The sequence below is a fragment of the Tachyglossus aculeatus genome, chromosome 11 (genome assembly GCF_015852505.1).
Source record: "Tachyglossus aculeatus isolate mTacAcu1 chromosome 11, mTacAcu1.pri, whole genome shotgun sequence".
Taxonomy (NCBI): domain Eukaryota; kingdom Metazoa; phylum Chordata; class Mammalia; order Monotremata; family Tachyglossidae; genus Tachyglossus; species Tachyglossus aculeatus.
Genome location: NC_052076.1, coordinates 35021265 through 35038781, shown reverse-complemented (window position 1 = coordinate 35038781; position 17517 = coordinate 35021265). Strand labels below are relative to the sequence as shown.

General features: G+C 44.6%; 1 protein-coding gene across 5 annotated transcripts in view; it reads right to left on the bottom strand.

Annotated features, from left to right (window-relative positions):
- Nucleotides 1–17517, bottom strand: part of ARHGEF12 (Rho guanine nucleotide exchange factor 12) — a 152186-nt gene that overhangs the window by 42634 nt on the left and 92035 nt on the right. For 4 of the 5 annotated variants that reach the window (XM_038753317.1, XM_038753320.1, XM_038753318.1 and 1 more), the window contains 9 exons: nt 14208–14306; nt 13708–13757; nt 12228–12285; nt 11012–11190; nt 10398–10475; nt 10073–10192; nt 9255–9395; nt 5193–5264; nt 722–814 (listed from right to left, as the gene is read on the bottom strand). In XM_038753317.1, coding sequence (XP_038609245.1) covers nt 722–814; nt 5193–5264; nt 9255–9395; nt 10073–10192; nt 10398–10475; nt 11012–11190; nt 12228–12285; nt 13708–13757; nt 14208–14306 — 890 coding nt within the window. The remainder of the gene's footprint in view (nt 1–721; nt 815–5192; nt 5265–9254; nt 9396–10072; nt 10193–10397; nt 10476–11011; nt 11191–12227; nt 12286–13707; nt 13758–14207; nt 14307–17517) is intronic. The other variant, XM_038753319.1, reaches the window with a different exon arrangement.

Below are 17517 nucleotides of genomic sequence, written 5' to 3'. Positions count from 1 at the left end.
TCTCGGTGCTTTATAAGAAGGGGCTCGGTGGCCCAAGGAGACTGGAGTGATGACCTGCACTCCTCAAAAGAGGGAAAGAACTGTTTCACCCAAAAGACGGAGCTCTTGTCTCCAATCCAACAACACCACTTGGCTGCCTTTCTGAAGGCCTTTTTTCCACACACCCCCGGCCCCAAACTCCCCAAATGAGCTCTCTTTGCTTTCTGTTTGTCCACAGAAAGAGTGGTTTAAAGAAAAGGGAGTGGAGCTGTTTGGTTTTTATTAGAACAACTCCTAATAAGGCATTTGCTTCCAATTGGGTTTATGAGCTTGTTTGGGAAAAAGAACATACTATTCAAATGTAAGAAAACAGCATTATTTTTGTCACAGTCGGGCATATATATATAAAGGATGAATATTAGCCAGTTAGAGAGGTAACCAGACAAGGGGCTTTCGATCACCATGGTGTGAAAAGGGGGCCAATGGAAAGACTCCAGTGGATTATTACAGGCTCTCCATGCCCTAACTCATATCAGTCTGAACATCAAAGCTTTTCCTGTTAGGGGAAAGTTCAGGGATAAGAATAGCAATTTACCCAAGAGACCTTCAGCTCTGAGACTTAGCGTCAAATCCTCATGATGGCGGTTTCAGGCCCTAAGAAGGTGATTGCCTGGGCAAACCTACAGGTCAAAGTCTTGGAAACGACTGCACAATTTCAACTATAGGGAATGCTACTTTTTACCTGTTCGTGTTCTGTGCCAAAATCATCATCTTCAGCCCCGATGATCTGAGACGCTATACGGTTAGGGGAACTCCCGATGTTGGAGTGTGAATCCTGGGAGATGGAGGGAGAAAATATCAGAGACCCCTCAAAATTCATCTTGTCAGAGGGCTCAAAGGCAAAACCGTTTAGGAGGACTACCAATCTCGCCCTATAAAAGTGAGCTTCAGAAACTATTATTTTTTAGGGGGCGGTGGTGAACGGGGCCAAAGTCAATGAAAGGTCGCTACAAGGCCAAGCATTTCACTCCTAAAATGAAGGAATCCGGTTTGGTGAAGCTATAGCTTGGCTCAGGGAACATATCTACCAACTCTTATACTGTCTTCACCCAAGCACTAAGTATAGTGCTCTGCACACAGTAAGTGCTCAATAAATACGATCGATTGAGTGATTGATCGCTTCTTTGTTGGGGTTTCTTACGGATCAGGTCCCAGCGGATGGTTCGTTCACACTGGGTTCTCTTGGAAAGGTTTAAAAAACCACCAGCTCACTTCCTGTTGGCCTCCAGGAAAAGTGGAGTCTTTCACTGGGTTGGCTTAAATCAATTAAATAGTCTTCTGGCCTAAGACCCCACCACCCTTAATTGGTTGTTCAACTAATAATTGAATCTTACTTCTCCAGGTTTCAAGTGAAGGAATATGCAAAGATGCTCCAACTCATTAGGCGAAAGAAAAGGCCTTTTCTATGGGCTCAAAAGAATGCTTTTCTGCTACACTAAAAGACAGATGCACACCACAGATGATCCATAATTGAATTCCCCTTTATCTTTTGTGTGTGTATGTGTGTTTATGGAATTTGTGAAGCACTTATTGTGTTCCAGGCACTGTACTAAGCACTGGGGTGGAAACAAATTAATCAGGTTGGACACATCTATGTTCCAATGGGCTCACAGTCTTAATCCCCATTTTACAGATAAGGTAATGAGGCACAGAGAAGTTATGGTCACACAGCAGACAAGCAGTGGAGCCCACTGTCTAAGATCTGGAGTTCCATTTTCAATCGGGCCCTCCATTTGAAGGTTTCCTTCAAAAACAGTCCAAATAGCTACTCTGAATCTGAAAAATCCCAATGTCTAGGCCAGGATTTTAGACAAAAGCCAATATAAACAGTTTCATCTCACAGATCTATTGAAATAGCACTAATTTCACAAGGCGTTGGGATTCTCAAATGGGATTTCAGTCTCTCCAGCAGAGTGAGTCAAGTAGGAAATTTTCTCTTCGATGATTAGAATGTCTTATTTTGGACAAGTTTGAAGGTGTAAGCTGAGGGCTCAGCCCTGGGGGACCGAAAAGGATTGTAGAAGAGGTAGAGCAAAGCTCTAGAGGATCTAGGGAGAGAGCACACTGGACCCTGAGCCCCAACCCAAAGGTCGGAAGATATTGCCTCATCGGGGCTCTAGATTTTAGTCCGTTGGACTGCACACAGAATTAGAGACTCTTGGGGCTGGCAAGACACTCCTCCAGAAACCATCTAAGTCTTCCCCTGCCTCAATCCAGGACTACACCCCAATTATCCTAGACAGATGAGTGCCTATCGTATTATTAAACTAACCAAAGGAGAATCCACAACCTCTCTCGGTTCCCCACACTAGAGACACAGAACCCTCCTCATAGCCAACCTAAATTCCTTGCTGCAATTTCAGCCTATTTCCTTTCATTCTGACCTCAGGGGAGATGATGAGCAGCTGGGCATTATCGTCCACATAATATGCTCACAAGTACTTATTAAGTCTCCTCTCTTTGGCCTTCTCTTTTAGTAGATGAAAAAATTTCTATTATCCATTATATCAGTCCGAGGTCAGTCTTCCCTTGGCTTTTCTGAACAAAAGGATGAGAAGCAGTGTGGAACAGTGGAAAGAGCCCGGGCTTAGGAGTCAGAGGTCATGGGTTCAAATCCCGGCTCTGCCACTTGTCAGCTGTGTGACTTTGGGCAAGTCACTTCACTTCTCTGGGCCTCAGCTACCTCATCTGTAAAATTGGGATAAAGACTGTGAGCCCCACGTGGGATGATCTGATCACTTTGTACCTCCCCAGCGCTTAGAACAGTGCTTTGAAAATAGCAAGCGCTTAATGCCCAGGCCGGGATTCTATCTCCAAAGGTCCCAGTATGACTAACAACATGAACACTGTCCTGATGGCCTAGTGGCAAGAGCACAGGCTTGGGAGTCAGAGGCTGTGGGTTTTAATCTTGGCTTCGCCTCGTCTGCTGTGTGACCTTAGGCAAGTCAATTCACTTCTCTGTGCCTCAGTTACTTCATCTGCAAAATGGGAATTGAGTGTAAGCCTCATGTGGGACAGGGATTGAGTCCAATCTGATTACCTTGTATCTACCCCAGTGCTTAGAATGGCGCTTGGCACAACTTAAGTGCATAATAATAATAATGGCATTTATAAAGCACTTACTATGTGCCAAGCACTGTTCTAAGCGATGGGGAGGTACAAGGTGGTCAGGTTGTCCTATGTGGGGCTCACAGTCTTCATCCCCATTTTACAGATGAGGTAACTGAGGCACAGAGAAGTTAAGTGACTTGCCCAAAGTCACACAGATGACAATTGGAGGAGCCGGGATTTGACCCCATGACCTCTGACTCCAAAGCCCATACTCTTTCCACTAAGCCACACTGCTTAACAAATATTATTATTATTATTATTATTATTATTGATAACAACTTCCATCCTGAGTTAGAAGAGCTTCTACACCCTGACTTCATCCTCTAACCAGGGAACTAATGAACATGAATTGACCTACACCCTGCTTGAGCTTTCCAACTTCCCTAACTTTCCCTTCCAGCATAAGAATAATAATAATTTTAAAAATTGTGGCATTTACTGAGAGCTTACTATGTGCCAAGCACTGTACTACGTGATGAGGTAGATATAAGATAATAGGGTCCCACATGAGGCTCACAGTTGAAGTAGGAGGGAAACAAGGTATCGAATCCCCATTCTGCATATGAGGTAACTGAGGCCCAGAAGAGAAGTGACTTGTCCAAGGTCACACAGCAGACAAGGGGTGTATTGGGATTAGTACCTAGGTCCTCTGACTCTCAGGCCCAGGCTCCTTCCACCAGGCCATGCTGCTTCTGTAACCATGCTGTACTTCCCAAGCGCTTAGGACAGTGCTCTGCACACAGTAAACGCTCAATAAATACGGTTGAATGAATGAATGAATGAACCTTTCCCTCTAGTGACCCTCCCTGGATTCTGTTGATTCAGATGCTCAGCCTGGACTTGATCCAAACTCACTTTGACCTGACTGACAGTTCCTGCCCCCTTAACATCCTCTGAAGGTCTTAGGCTTTCAACAGCGAAATCACCTGGAACACTGCTCTCTTTCTCATCTTTTTCAAGGTGTCTACCTCCCCTTTCAAGGGCGAGTTCCCCAAGCACAGCAGAGCATTCTTAATATACCAACCCAATCACCATCGATAGTATTAACTGAGTGTCTATTATGGCCAGAGCACTGTACTAAGCCCTTGGGAGAGCACAATACAACAGAGTTGGCAGACACGTTCCCTAATACTAGCTCAGACTCTAATGGGAGAATTCCATCCCAGCTCTGCCACGCTGTACTTTCGGCTTCCTAACACGTCCTAACAGCAGACTTTCATTCAATCGCATTTATTGAGTGCTTACTGTGTGCACAGCACTGTACTAAGCATTTGGGAAGTACAAGTTGGCAACATATAGAGATGGTCCCTACTCAACAACGGGCTCACAGACTTGTCATCTTTAGCAAGGGAGCTGCATTGTTAACTCATGACAGATTGAGGTCCACTCTGATTTGTAAATCCCTTAGTGCCATATGAGCATCTAGCCTATCACTTATTGTGGCCATTTCCCCCCTACACGAGCCCTAACATATTCTGCGCTTACTCCTACTGAAGTTCATGACATCTGTTCCTACTACTTTGAATCTGTATTTTACTTCGTCACGCTGGCAGCTTAAATTGCTTTAACTCAGGGGTTTAACATTTCAATTGAATCTGGTAGCCACAGCAATAGAAAACCCTGTAATAGCATACATTTACTACTCATATGCTCTCAAACCTAACCCAGCTCTTAGTACAGTGCCTGGCACATTAGTAAGTGCTTAACAAGCTCCATTTTTTAAAAAAAACTGAAATCCAGTTGAAGGTACAAAAATCAGTGCACTGTTTTGGTCAAACAAGGTCTCTGGGCCTGCCGCTGATTAGCTCACGGATTTAGCAACTGCCTTTACAGCCTTAAGTTAATTACTGGACATTTAACATTTCTTCAGGAAAGCCATTAAAACTCACCTGTTTTATTTTGAAATCACAGATCTCATTTCAAAAAACAAAACCCCACATATTAAAGGCCTCATTCCCCTTTGATGAACACCAGGAAGTTTCTATTGACTCTGGTATCCACAGCAATAGAAAGTCCTCTGATACCAGATATGTCATACTCACATTATCTTGCATCTCCATTTTCTCTGGGCTTTCTTCTAGAGACATCCTTTCTCTCAGGCCACTCCGAGGACTCTAAAAGACAAGACAAAATGAGACTCAAGGGAAAAGTTCTGCTGAAAAGTCACAATCAGAGAAGCTGGAATATTTGGCTTTGAAATCCCTGAAGGCTAGCCATAGAACTTCCAGCCAAGAAAGGGAAAAACTTCAACCTAAAGAGCAATAGCAAAGCAACTCCACATTGGGTTTTTGCCAGGGGTGACTAGATACCAGGCAAAAGAGAAATGTGCATAGGGTGATCCATCCTGAGAAGTGGCAGGACAGTTTGACAAAGTCTCAAGAGGAATATCCTTTAGTAGCAAAAAAAAAAAAAAATATTCCCGTGTAGCCACTCCAATGTCTCAAATCCAAGGTAATTAAATTCAAATAGATAGGCTGTTGCACATATACCAAAGAATAAAATGAACCTCTTGTCACGGTTAAAATTACAGTAGCCTATTTAATTCCACAGGCAGCCCTCCTAGTTTAGAACAGTGCTTTGCACATAATAAGCGCTTAATAAATGCCATCGTTATTATACCCAGGGTCTTGAAGAAAATGAAACTTGGGTTGACAATTCACTTTCAAATGGTCTTCTAAAACATTCTACCAAAATGGCTCCTGCTCCATTTCTGGGGTTTCCTCAAAATAAGAACTTGGGGAGCAGCAGAAACCCCTATGTCCCTTCCTCACCTCCCCAGTTCCCCTTGGGGTGGGGAGAAGACCAGAACTTGCCTGCTGCTTGGGTTTGGGGGGCCCAATGGCAGTCCTATGGATGCTCCACTTTGGCTTTCTGCACTGACGGAGGTGAGCGATGAGACTCCCAATATGGCCAGCCTGGATTGGGGCTAACCCACTGGCAAAGAGAGCTTGGGTGGCTTTCAAGGTGCTCGAGCCCAGTCCCAGGATGGCAAATCCTAGGTGTGTCTGGCGCTTTAAATTCCTAACACATTCTCATGTTTTAGAGTGGATTAAAGTTCCAGCAAAGGAATAATTAAGGAAAGCAATCTGCCTTAATTCCACTCCAGGGAGGCTGGTTTAACAGCTGCTAGACATCCTCAAGTTCCTCCAGGGCAGAAGTCCCCATCAAGCTCTCTCCCTCCTACCTCAACCCCATGTCAAACATGATCAAACAATCAATCAATCAATCAACATTACTGAGTGATTACTAAGTGCAAAGCACTGTACTAACCACTTTGGAGGGTCAAATAAGAGTCAGGTGAACTGATCTCTGCCCCTAAGCAGTTTGCAGTCTATCAAGGGAGACAGACACAAAAATAATTTATAGATAGGGTGAAGAAAGAAAAGTGGGAGGAGGGGAAGGGGGAATGCACAAGTTTGCACCTAACTGTGAAGGAGGCCCTGAAGCGCTGAAGAGGTAATTCGGGGGCTATACCCCTACAAGATTTTTAATTAATCGGGGAAGGCCTCCTGGGAGAGAGGGCAGCTCAGGTCTCTGAAGGTGGGAAGAGCTGTGGTCTGTCAGATTTCAAGGGGAAGGGAGTTCCAGGTAGGGGAGAACATGAAATAATAATAATAGCGGTATTTGTTAAGTGCTTACTATGTGCCAGGCACTGTACTAAGCTGGGGTGGATGTAAGCAAATCAGATTAGACACAGTCTCTGTCCCTCATAAGGCTCACAGTCTTAATCCCCATTTTACTGATGAGGCAACTGAGGCACAGAGAAATGAAGTGAAGCACAAGGCCACACAACAGACAAGTGGTGGAGTCTGGATTAGAACCCATGACCTTCTGACTTCCAGGCCTCCATTATGCCATGCTGCTTGAGAGAAACAAAGCTTGGGAGAGACAAACACTGAGAGCTGGGGTGAAGAGAAAGGACAAGAGAAGCAGTATGGCCTAGGGGAACGAGCATGGGCCTGGGTGCTAGACGACCTGAGCTCTAATTCTGGCTCTGCCATTTGTCTGCTGTGGTACCTTTCCAGGAGTAGGAGCTCTAGAAGAAATTTGACAAGGTCTGACTGAGTGTAGTAACTGAAAGAGAGGGAGGAGTCAAGGATATGATAATCGTATTTATTAAGCACTTATTAAGTGCCAATCACTGGACTAATCCCTGGGGTAGATACAAGATAAGCAGGTTGGACACAGTCCAGTCCCATATGGAGCTCACGGACTAAGTAACAGGGAGTGGGATTTATATTGTAGAGAAGCAGCGTGGCTCAGTGGAAATACCACATGCTTGGATGTCAGAGGTCATAGGTTCAAATCCCAGTTCTGCCAATTGTCAGCTGTGTGACTTTGGGCAAGTCACTTAACTTCTCTGTGCCTTAGTTACCTCATCTGAAAAATGGGGATGAAGACTGTGAGCCCCACGTGGGATGATCTGATCACCTTGTATCCTCCTCAGCGCTTAGAACACTGCTTTGCACGTAGTAAGCACTTAACAAATGCCATATATATATATATGGCACAATATATATATATTGTACTCTCCCAGGCTCTGAACACATTAAGTGAGATGCAGCATGGCGTAGTGGATAGAACATGGGCCTAGGAGTCAGAAGGTCATGGGTTCTAATCCCAGATCTGCCACTTGTCTACTATGTGACCTTGGGCAAGTCACTTCATTTCTCTGTGCCTCAGTTACCTCATCTGCAAAATGGGATCGTGACTGTGAACCCTACGTGAGACAAGGGACTGTGTCCAACCCGATTTGCTTGTATCCACCCCAGCACTTATTAGAGTGCCTGGCACATAGTAAGAGCTTAACAAATACCATTATTATTATTATTATTACGGTGCTCAATAAATACAATTGACAGCTGACTAGCACATGGGCTGACTAGCATTTAATCCCCATTATACAGATGAGAAAACTGAAGCACAGAGAAGTGAAGTGACTTCTTCAAGGTCACACAGCAGACAAGTGGCAGGGCCAGGATTAGAATCCAGGTCCTCTGACTCCCATGACCTTTCCACTAGGCCATAGTGCTTCCTAATTAGGGTTAGGTTACGATAGGGACAAGACTGTAGACTTGAGGGAAGGGAAGGATGGAGGCATCATCAACTGTTGTGGGAAAGTTAGGTGAAGGAGAAGATTTGGGAGGGAAGTTGAGGAGTTCTGTTTGGGATGTACTGAGCTGGGAGTGCCAGTGCTACATCTACGAGGAGATGTCCCAGAAGCAGAAGGAAATGCAAGATTTCGGAGGAGGTTACACTCTGGGACTAGCGAGATTTGGGAGCCATCTGCATTGAAGTGGAGGAGGCATAGGGGTGTATCTTCCTGAAAGATACAATCTGCTGTGAGTGCTCCTGGGTGGGGATTAAATATAGTTTTTTTTGTTTTTGCTTTTTAAAAAACAAAGTATTTGTTAAGTGCTTACTATGTGCCAGGCACTAAACTACATGCTGGGGCAGATGCACGTAATCAGATTGGACACCGTCCCTGTCCCACATGGGGCTCACAGTCTAAGTGGAGGGAGATTTCAGAATTTTTCACTCAGAGCACTGCCCTCTTAAGAGGATGATGGTACTCTCCCATTATAATTTACTCTCCCCAAGTGCTTAGTGAAGTGCTCAGCACACTGTAAGTGCTCAATAAATACGACTGAGTGATGAATGATTGTGGGGGTGGCGCTGATAAATGAAGACCCTTAATTGAGGAAAATGAAGAGCAACAAGCCATCAGTACAGCACTTGTGTATATATGTACACATTTATAATTATAATTCTATTTACTATTATTAATGATGTGTATATAGCTATAATTCTTTTTATTTATAATAACGCTACTGATGCCTGTTTACTTGTTTTGATGTCTGTCTCCCCCCTTCTAGACTGTGAACCTGTTGTCAGCAGGAATCGTCTCTACTTGTTGCTGAACTGTACTTCCCAAGTGCTTAGTCTAGTGCTCTGAACACAGCACTCAATAAATACAATTGAATGAATGAATGAATGAAAAATCAACCCACAGGGAGGTATAGAGCTTGGCATATAGTAAGCGCTTAACAAACAGCATTATTATTATTATTATCATTATCATTATTATTACACACCGTACTTACATCAGCAATGTCGCTGCTGGGTCGAGAACCCTCTCCACTGGTATAATCAATTCTACCCACCGCATCCCCACTGTCTGTTTCTACCTCGCTGGCCAGCAAGGAATCGCCCAAGGGCTTAGGGAGTAGAACTGCGGCTCCATCCTAAAACGGATTAAAACAACAACAAACCCTTCAAAAATGAGAGAACAAAGGAGAGAGACCAAGGTAAGAGGACACGCCTGCAGGTGGAAAGCCCCAACTTGCCATAAAAAAAAAAGTCAAATGATAAATCAGTGCATTTAAGGAAGAGGAAAAGTATATTGGCGGCAAAGGGTTGCGGATTTAAACGGGCAAGGCGGCAAAGGAGGGAAATCTAGTCTTCATGACGCTGCTCCCTTGCAGCAAAACAGGGAAGTTAAACAGTTTATCGGCTTATAAAAACGACCCATTTCATTTACACCATCTTCCCCACTTGTCTTAGTCTCTGTGTAACTCAAGGTTAACCAACTCCCCAGTTCCCCATCTCAGGTAATTACTCATTAAGGATTGCAATGATACAGGCAGTGAAGCCTTAGGGAAGGAACCTTAGGGAAGGAACCGTGTTTACGAATGCACATACAACATACAAAATACGATCATTAAAGCCGTGGCAGCATTTCCAGGGACTGGAACGTGGAGGTCCCCCTCTAATTAGGGTCCCTTCTCTGACGGGGGCTGCAGCATCCCCAACCCCGGAAGGACCAGCTTTCCCGAAAGCCACCCAAAGGGATGCTCAAACAGTCCTTCCCAGGGGAGCCCTGTGGGGGCCAGTGAGGGGTGTCGTTCAGCAGCCGGGTTACCTGAGAAGAGCCTGTGGCTTTGGACAGCTGCTCCTGCAGCTGAGGGATGTGCTTCTTGGCCTCCTGGATCTCCTTGAGGAGCCGTTGAGAGGGTGCTCGGTTGTAATCTTCCTGCAACGACTGGTGACAAAAATGTTTCGTGAGGGATCGACACAGCCCTGGGGCCCCCGACGGTTTGGCAGAGGTCAACACCGCCGGAGCTGACATTATTAGGGTGCGATTCGATACTGGACTGGGGGGAAGTGGACAGCTGGTCAGCCCGGTTATGGCTCTTGCGTGGGTCCCTCCCTCCCTCTCTCTTCCTAGCCTCTGACTAACTCGGTACCTGGAACCGCTCCTGTTCTTTCTGTAACATCTTTCTCAGAATCTCCACTTTCTGGTTGTGAACAACATTGTTCTCCTCCTGAAAAACAAGGGCGAACAGAGGGAAAGTCAAGCCAGAAAAATGAGAGCCAAATGGAGAAAAAGAATGACCCCCTTCGCCTCAACATATAACTGCCTCAGTTCCATGTGCCCCAAATTTATTAGCCTTCCTTCCACTCCGGGTTGCCATAGGCCTGACATCTGGGCATGCACACAGCTAGTTGTGTGTTAAAATGGAAGATCGGTAGGTCACTTCAGCTCCTCCCCCACTGCTACTTCACCGGCTTTTTGGAAACACTAGGGTCCGCTATCCCACCCCAGAAGGAGGTGGAAGTTTCAGCCAATTCTTCAAAGACGAGGAGGGCCCTTCCCGATCCCACTGGTGTGCTGACTGCTCTTCCAGGGTTTTCTTCCTCCTTCCTGAACTCCCAATATTTCCAGTCACATGGCGATTTTTCCACAATCCAAAAACCCACCTTCCCCGTTGGCAAGTGAAAACCCAATTGCTCTGTGACGGAACCTCGGGAATTTTCCACCCTGACAGGCTGTTGCCAGACATTTGCTTCCCATCCTTACCCCCATCAGCACTGGGCTTGTGATTCTCTCCATATTTCCAGATGGTCCGGGTGAGTGGGGGGATGTCAGGATGGGAGACATATGTCCGAAGACTGCCGGATCCACTTCCGAGTCAGCTAATGGAAATTGGGGTGACCCAGGTGGGCGACCCTGAACAGTGAGAGCTACATAGGAACCCGCTGAGAAAGGAGAAAAAAAGACAGGAGGAAAAAGAAGGATATTGACCAGAAACTGATCAAGCACAGAAAAGTAGCATGGCTCAGTGGAAAGACCATGGGCTTGGGAGTCAGAGGTCTAATCCCGGCTCCGCCACTTATCAGCTGTGTGACTTTGGGCAAGTCACTTAGCTTCTCTGTGCCTTAGTTACCTCATCTGTAAAATGGGGATTAAAACTGTGAGCCCCACGTGGGACAACCTGATCACCTTGTATACCCCCCCAATGCTTAGAACAGTGCTTTGCACATAGTAAGTGCTTAACAAATACCATCATTATTATTATTATGCCTGGCTGAGAATGGTGAAAAGGAGGTCTGCCCTAGTATCATGGTTTTGGCCGAAGCAATTTCTTCAAAGAGTAAACTAGTATCTCCCGCCTCCCTCCCGGGATTGCAGTTCAAGTGTGCAATCATCTTTCTTCACCCTCCCTTAACCCTTAGAACCCTGGCATTTCTCAGCCAATAAGCCAAACTGTAAGTCTGAGACCTGTTTCTACCCTGGGAGTGGGAAAATAAAAAAATTCATTAAAAAAACAAGGAAACTATTTTGAAAACACAGAAGCAAGAGAAGCACCAGCTGATCTGAAAAAGCACATTCTCACGGGGTTTGATCCCCAGGAAATTTCCTCAGGGATCCTGAACACAATCTTAATGATCCAAACAGGGACACACACCCCAGTAATGAACAGTATGTTTACACTTTTATCTGTGACTTTGGAGTACTTACATATGCATCTTTATATTATACATTATAAATTGTTTATTTCTATTCATGTCTGTTTCCCCTTCTAGGCTGCAAATTCATTGTGGACATAGAATGTGTTTGCCAACTGTGCCGTACTGTACCCTCCTAAGTGCTTAGTGCAGTGCTTGGCACATAGTAAACACTCGATAAATACCACTAATTGATTGATTCCATTACATTATAGCTTATACAGTCCCTGCTTCGAGGATTTCAGGACACTGCGTGGAAATAAAGAGAAAGCCAAAATTTCACTTACACTTGATAAGTTTCACCACCTCCAAATGGTTTGAGTGCGTCACAAGAGTTCCATTCACCTGAAAAGAGAAATGGCATGTGCCCACTTAAGCATGTTGGAGTAAAGGATAAATCTGCAATTCATAAACTACTGCTCACCAGACTAAAGACTTTTTTTGTAAAATAATTCATAGGGCTGCCAGGACATTTCATAGGCTTGCTACAATTTTCCTACTTCTATCTTTCTCTTTTTTTAAAAAAATGGTATTTTTTAAATGGTTACTATGTCCCAGGCACTGCTCTAAGTCCTGGGATAGATACAAAGTAATCAGGTTGGACACAGTCCATGTCCCACATGGGGGGCTCACAATCAATCCCCATTTTTACAGATGATGTAACTGAGGCACAGAGAAGTGAAGTGACTTGCCCTCAGTCACACAGCAGACAAGTGACAGAGCCGGGATTAGAACCAAGGTCCTTCTAACTCCCAGGACTGGGCTCTATCCACTAGGCCATGTTCACCAAGCACTCAATGAGTATTCACAGCAACATACTATATATTGCCAACTTGTGCTTCCCAAGCGCTTAGTACAGTGCTCTGCATACAGTAAGCACTCAATATGACTGAATGAATGAATATACACTGCTGAAGAAGCAGCATGGCCTAGTGGACAGAACACAGTCTTTTAGACTGTGAGTCCACTGTTGGGTAGGGACTGTCTCTATATGTTGCCAATTTGTACTTCCCAAGTGCTTAGTTCAGTGCTCTGCACACAGTAAGCGCTCAATAAATACGATTGATGATGAACACAGGCCTGGAGCCAAAAGGACCTGGGTTCTAATCCTGGCTCTGTCACGTGTCTGCGGTGTGACCTTGGGCAAGTCACTTCACTTTCCTGTGCCTCAGTTACCTCATCTGTAAAATGGAGATGAAGACTGGGAGTCCCATATGGGACATGGACTGGATCCCACTTGATTAGGCTGTATCTTCCCCAGTGCTTAGAACAGGGCTTGAAATATAGTAAGCACTTAACAAGTACCATAATTGTTATACGTCAAACACAGTCCCTTGTGCTTGAATAACATTACATCTTACTCGTCCTCCCTGAGTTTTAACCTCTGAATTCTCAGCAAAAAAGAACAGTTCACTCAATAGGATGTGAGCATAAAAGACTCAAGGGCAAAGGAACAGTAACAATAATTTTCCCAATTCAATTTTATTACCCTTGTTTTTCTAGGCTGTTTTACCATTACCTTATTGATTGATCGGGTGGTGCCCTAAAAGTACAAACTGCCACCCTAACTGAAAATGAGAGTATTTGTCAGGAAATGCTATTTTTGACAACACAAAATGCTATTTTTAGGCACAACGATGTACCCGGGATGTGTAATTGTTTTGCTATTTTTGAAATCTGAAGCAGGAAGTACATGAGAATGCTGCTGAGATCTTTCCAATTTTCCTGGAGCAAGGGTCCCTGGGGTAAAACGGGCCTCTTCCTTACCTTGATGATCCGATCACCCGTCTGTACTCCAGCCCGCATGGCTGCTCCATCTAAAGGAGGAATCAGGGTGTTTACTTGAATCCACTTCAATTGTCTAGAACTTAAAGGGGAAGGACCCTCTGCTTCTTAAATCTCTTCCCAGCTCCCTTCCTCCATTCTCTCCAAGTTGCTTTGCTCAAAAAAAAAACAAACCACCAACCCAGAAAGCCTAACTCTCTAGTAGCCACGAAAACTAAAACCCATTAGGTATTAAAGAAACTTCCTTTCTTTTAGGCACTTAAAAAAAAACCTGGATAAAATTCACTCCTAGATGGATTAACACACTAGCAAAATAGCCTCGTGCAACAGCCCATGAGGTACATAGCTATCTTTCTTTTCTGGAGATGACGGCAGAGGGAAAGAGGAGAGCCATTAACTTCTCTTCTCTATCCCCAGCCCTCCCTCCGAGAGGGTCCTGAGGGTCTCTACTGCCTTCTGACGTGGTTATGAAAATGCCTTGCCTTCTTTGACAGACTGTACGAAGACTGGGTTGTCTCCACTGACGGTCAGTCCAAATCCATTGTCATCCTTCTGGATAATTACACAGCGCTGAACGAGACCTGGATGAAAAATGAGTGGTAAGGAGGGAAGACGAGGTACGGTCAACCAATTGATGAGATTTATTGAGCGCTGTGGGCGAAGCGTGGGGAGAGTACAGTACAGAATTGGTAGACATGTTCCCTGCCCACTAGGAGCTTCCAGTCTAGAGGGGGAAAGACAGACATTAACGTAAATAAATTCCAGAAGAGGAGGAGGAAAACAAATTAAGGTCCAAGCCAGGCCTCTGACGGAACGGTATCTTGCTGGAGAGTCCCGTGGCAGCAGATGAAACCTAAAACTGGAAGGAAAAGAGACGGAGCAAATCTGGGAGAAAAAACAGGGCTGGAGTCCAGGAGCCTGTCAGAACCAAAAAGGGAACTGAAAGAGTCGCTCTCTCCCTCAGTTGTTTTCTTACTGCAGACTCACAGCCTTAGAAAGTGAGGGCTTCTCACAGACTTGAGCAGATCTGGAGGACGAAGCAGCCTTTCAAGGCAACTCACTTTCAATACCAACTGACCAATTTACTCAATCAATCCATCGTATTTATTGAGCTCTCGCTGTGTGCAGAGCACTGTACTAAGGTGTCTGTGACACTGGGAAGCCCTCATGAAAAGAAATGAAATCGCAGTGAAACAAATGAGTCCCAGCTGAATGTTACAAACTATTTTCTAAATCAAAGCATTTTCAGGTTACTCCAAGACCAAAGCTTTTCATCATTCTGTTCTACAAACCAAAGCTGTAGAAACAAATCAGGGCTCTAAGGGACTTCACTGCCCCAGCTGTCCAACTGACCACTTGACCTATCCTGGAGACATTCATCTCGTCACTCATTGGCCTACAGTTTGAGAGTTTTGAACATTACTTCCTAAATCTTACTTGCAACTGCAATTCTGGACATTTCACAGGCATTAACATCATTTCTGGGTGCATTCTTATAAAAAAATCCACTTGAAATCCAACTCTTTAGACGGTCAAAATAAATGTGTTCTCTCTCTCTTGCTCAAAAATCCAGAGTTGGGGTTTCCCTTCCAATTATCAAATGTAAACTTTCTATCAGCCTTCCTCTCCCTTCCCTTCTATTTTCCTGCTTGACTGCCACTTCGACTCTCCAACATTTTTTTCCCCCATCCAGTCGCTCCATAACCTTCCAGTCTTTGGAATTCTCCCCCAGGTCACCTAACCCAAATGAAACCTCAAAACTTTCCCATTTGTTTTAATGACATTTGTTAAGTGCTTATTATGTGCCAGGTACTGCGGTAAATACAAGCTAATCAAGTTGGACACAGTCCCTGTCCCACATGGGGCTCATGGTACTAAACCCCAATTTACAGATGAAGTAACTGGGGCACAGAAAAGTTAAGAGATTTGGCCAAGGTCCCACCGCAGACAAGTGGAAGAGGCAGAATTAGAACTCAGATCCTTCTGATTCCCGGGCCCATGCTCTATCCACTTGGCCACACTGCTTCTCATTGTCTCTGCTCAAAAACCCTTCCTGAAACTTAGATTCCCCCAAAACCTGGTATATCTTCAGATGCCCTCCAAAAGGCATTCTAGATAAAAAAGAAACTGCCTCATTTACAAGTGTGCACATCCACTTATTCAGCTGGACCTATTGGGAAACTTTTGCATGGAGGGGGTTACCAAATTTACATCACACTGTATCAGTCTTTCAGATGAACCACAAAACCACATCCCTGACCACTTAGCACTCAGGAGCCGGCAATATTTTCCTCAGAGCTAGACTATTAACCCTTGGTTTCTGTACAAATTCCTAGCCCAAACTCCAACCAAGGTAACTCCAGGTCAAATTGGATTCCATTTTCACCACCTGTCTATCCTTCACTAGGTATTTCACTAGTCTGTTAAAAAAAAAAAAATCAACAAAAAACCAAACCCTGAGGTACAATGCCAATAAAGCTGCCTAACATAGCGCTAAATCGCATTTGTCAAAACGATCAGTTCCTGATTTTGTACTACCTGTTTTTCCACAAAAGAGAAGAAAAAATAACCCTTTCTGCTTCCATGTTTGGTTGTGCTCTTTCCCCGAGAGTCGTGCTTTTGGATGTATACTGAAGGTCAGAAAAGGAAGATGTCACCCCTTTATCAGTGGTATTTACTGAGCACTTACCACAGGCAAAGCAGTATACTAAGCGCTTGGGAGAGTACTGGTTTGCACTCAGCAGTGCCCTTTTTAAATGGTGATGGCAGGAGCTTCAGTTTTGGAGTCGGACGGATTAGCCCGGAGTCCATCCTAGTGGTGGACTTGCCTCAAGGGGCAAAGTTCATTCATTCATTCACTCAATCATATTTATTGAGCTCTTACAGTGTGCAGAGCACTATACTAAGTGCTTGGTAAGTACAACTCGGCACCAGGCAGGAAGACTGTTTGCTGCTCTTGTGGGCAGGCAATGTGTCTGTTTATTGTTCTACTGTACTCTCCCAACCGCTAAGTACAGTGCTCTGTACACAGTAAACACTCAATAAATATGACGGACTGAGCGAAAAAGGGAGAGTGCTGCTGTATGGGAGGTGGATGGACTCATGCTAGCCCGCTTGACTGAAAGTGCTTCAGAGTCTTTCCTTCCCTTCGATTTCTCTACATGACCAAACTTCTCAAAGCCTCACCACTCAAGAATGAGGCCCCGGGGCAGGGTGGGGGAACAGGCACATGGGCTACTTTGTAAAAATGGCTCGTTTTTAAACTCTGCTGCCAGGCCTGCATGTTTCATGAGTAAGATTTCAGATAATCCTTTCACTAAGAACCTTCCTGGTTAAAGGCACAGGGCTTCCAACAGGAGGGGCCTGAAATCCCAGGTACCCTGGCTCGAGTTTTCCTTCTGATTAAACCTTCCCAGAGGCAAATCTCTTCAGGGGTATACCGTCTCTTCGTGACTATAATTTACAAAATGGCAGATAAGCTCGATAAAAACAATGAATCAAGATTTGGACGGCTTATTATTCTCCTGTATCTCTTCATTTCCAAGCATCTCCTCATAAGTAAATAAAAAGCCACCCGAATCCCCAGAAGTCAAAAGGACAGAAATGTGTACTGTTCCCTAATTTTGCCTGAAAGCACTATAAGGACTGCAGTAGGGTTCAAATGGCTCAAGAGGCCTGATTCCATTCATTTGACTCTGAAATTTTTTGGTGTGTTTTTAGCTGAACTTAGTTTTAAAACCACCTTCCTTAGGGTTATTCACTCATTCAATCAATCATATTTATTGAGGATTT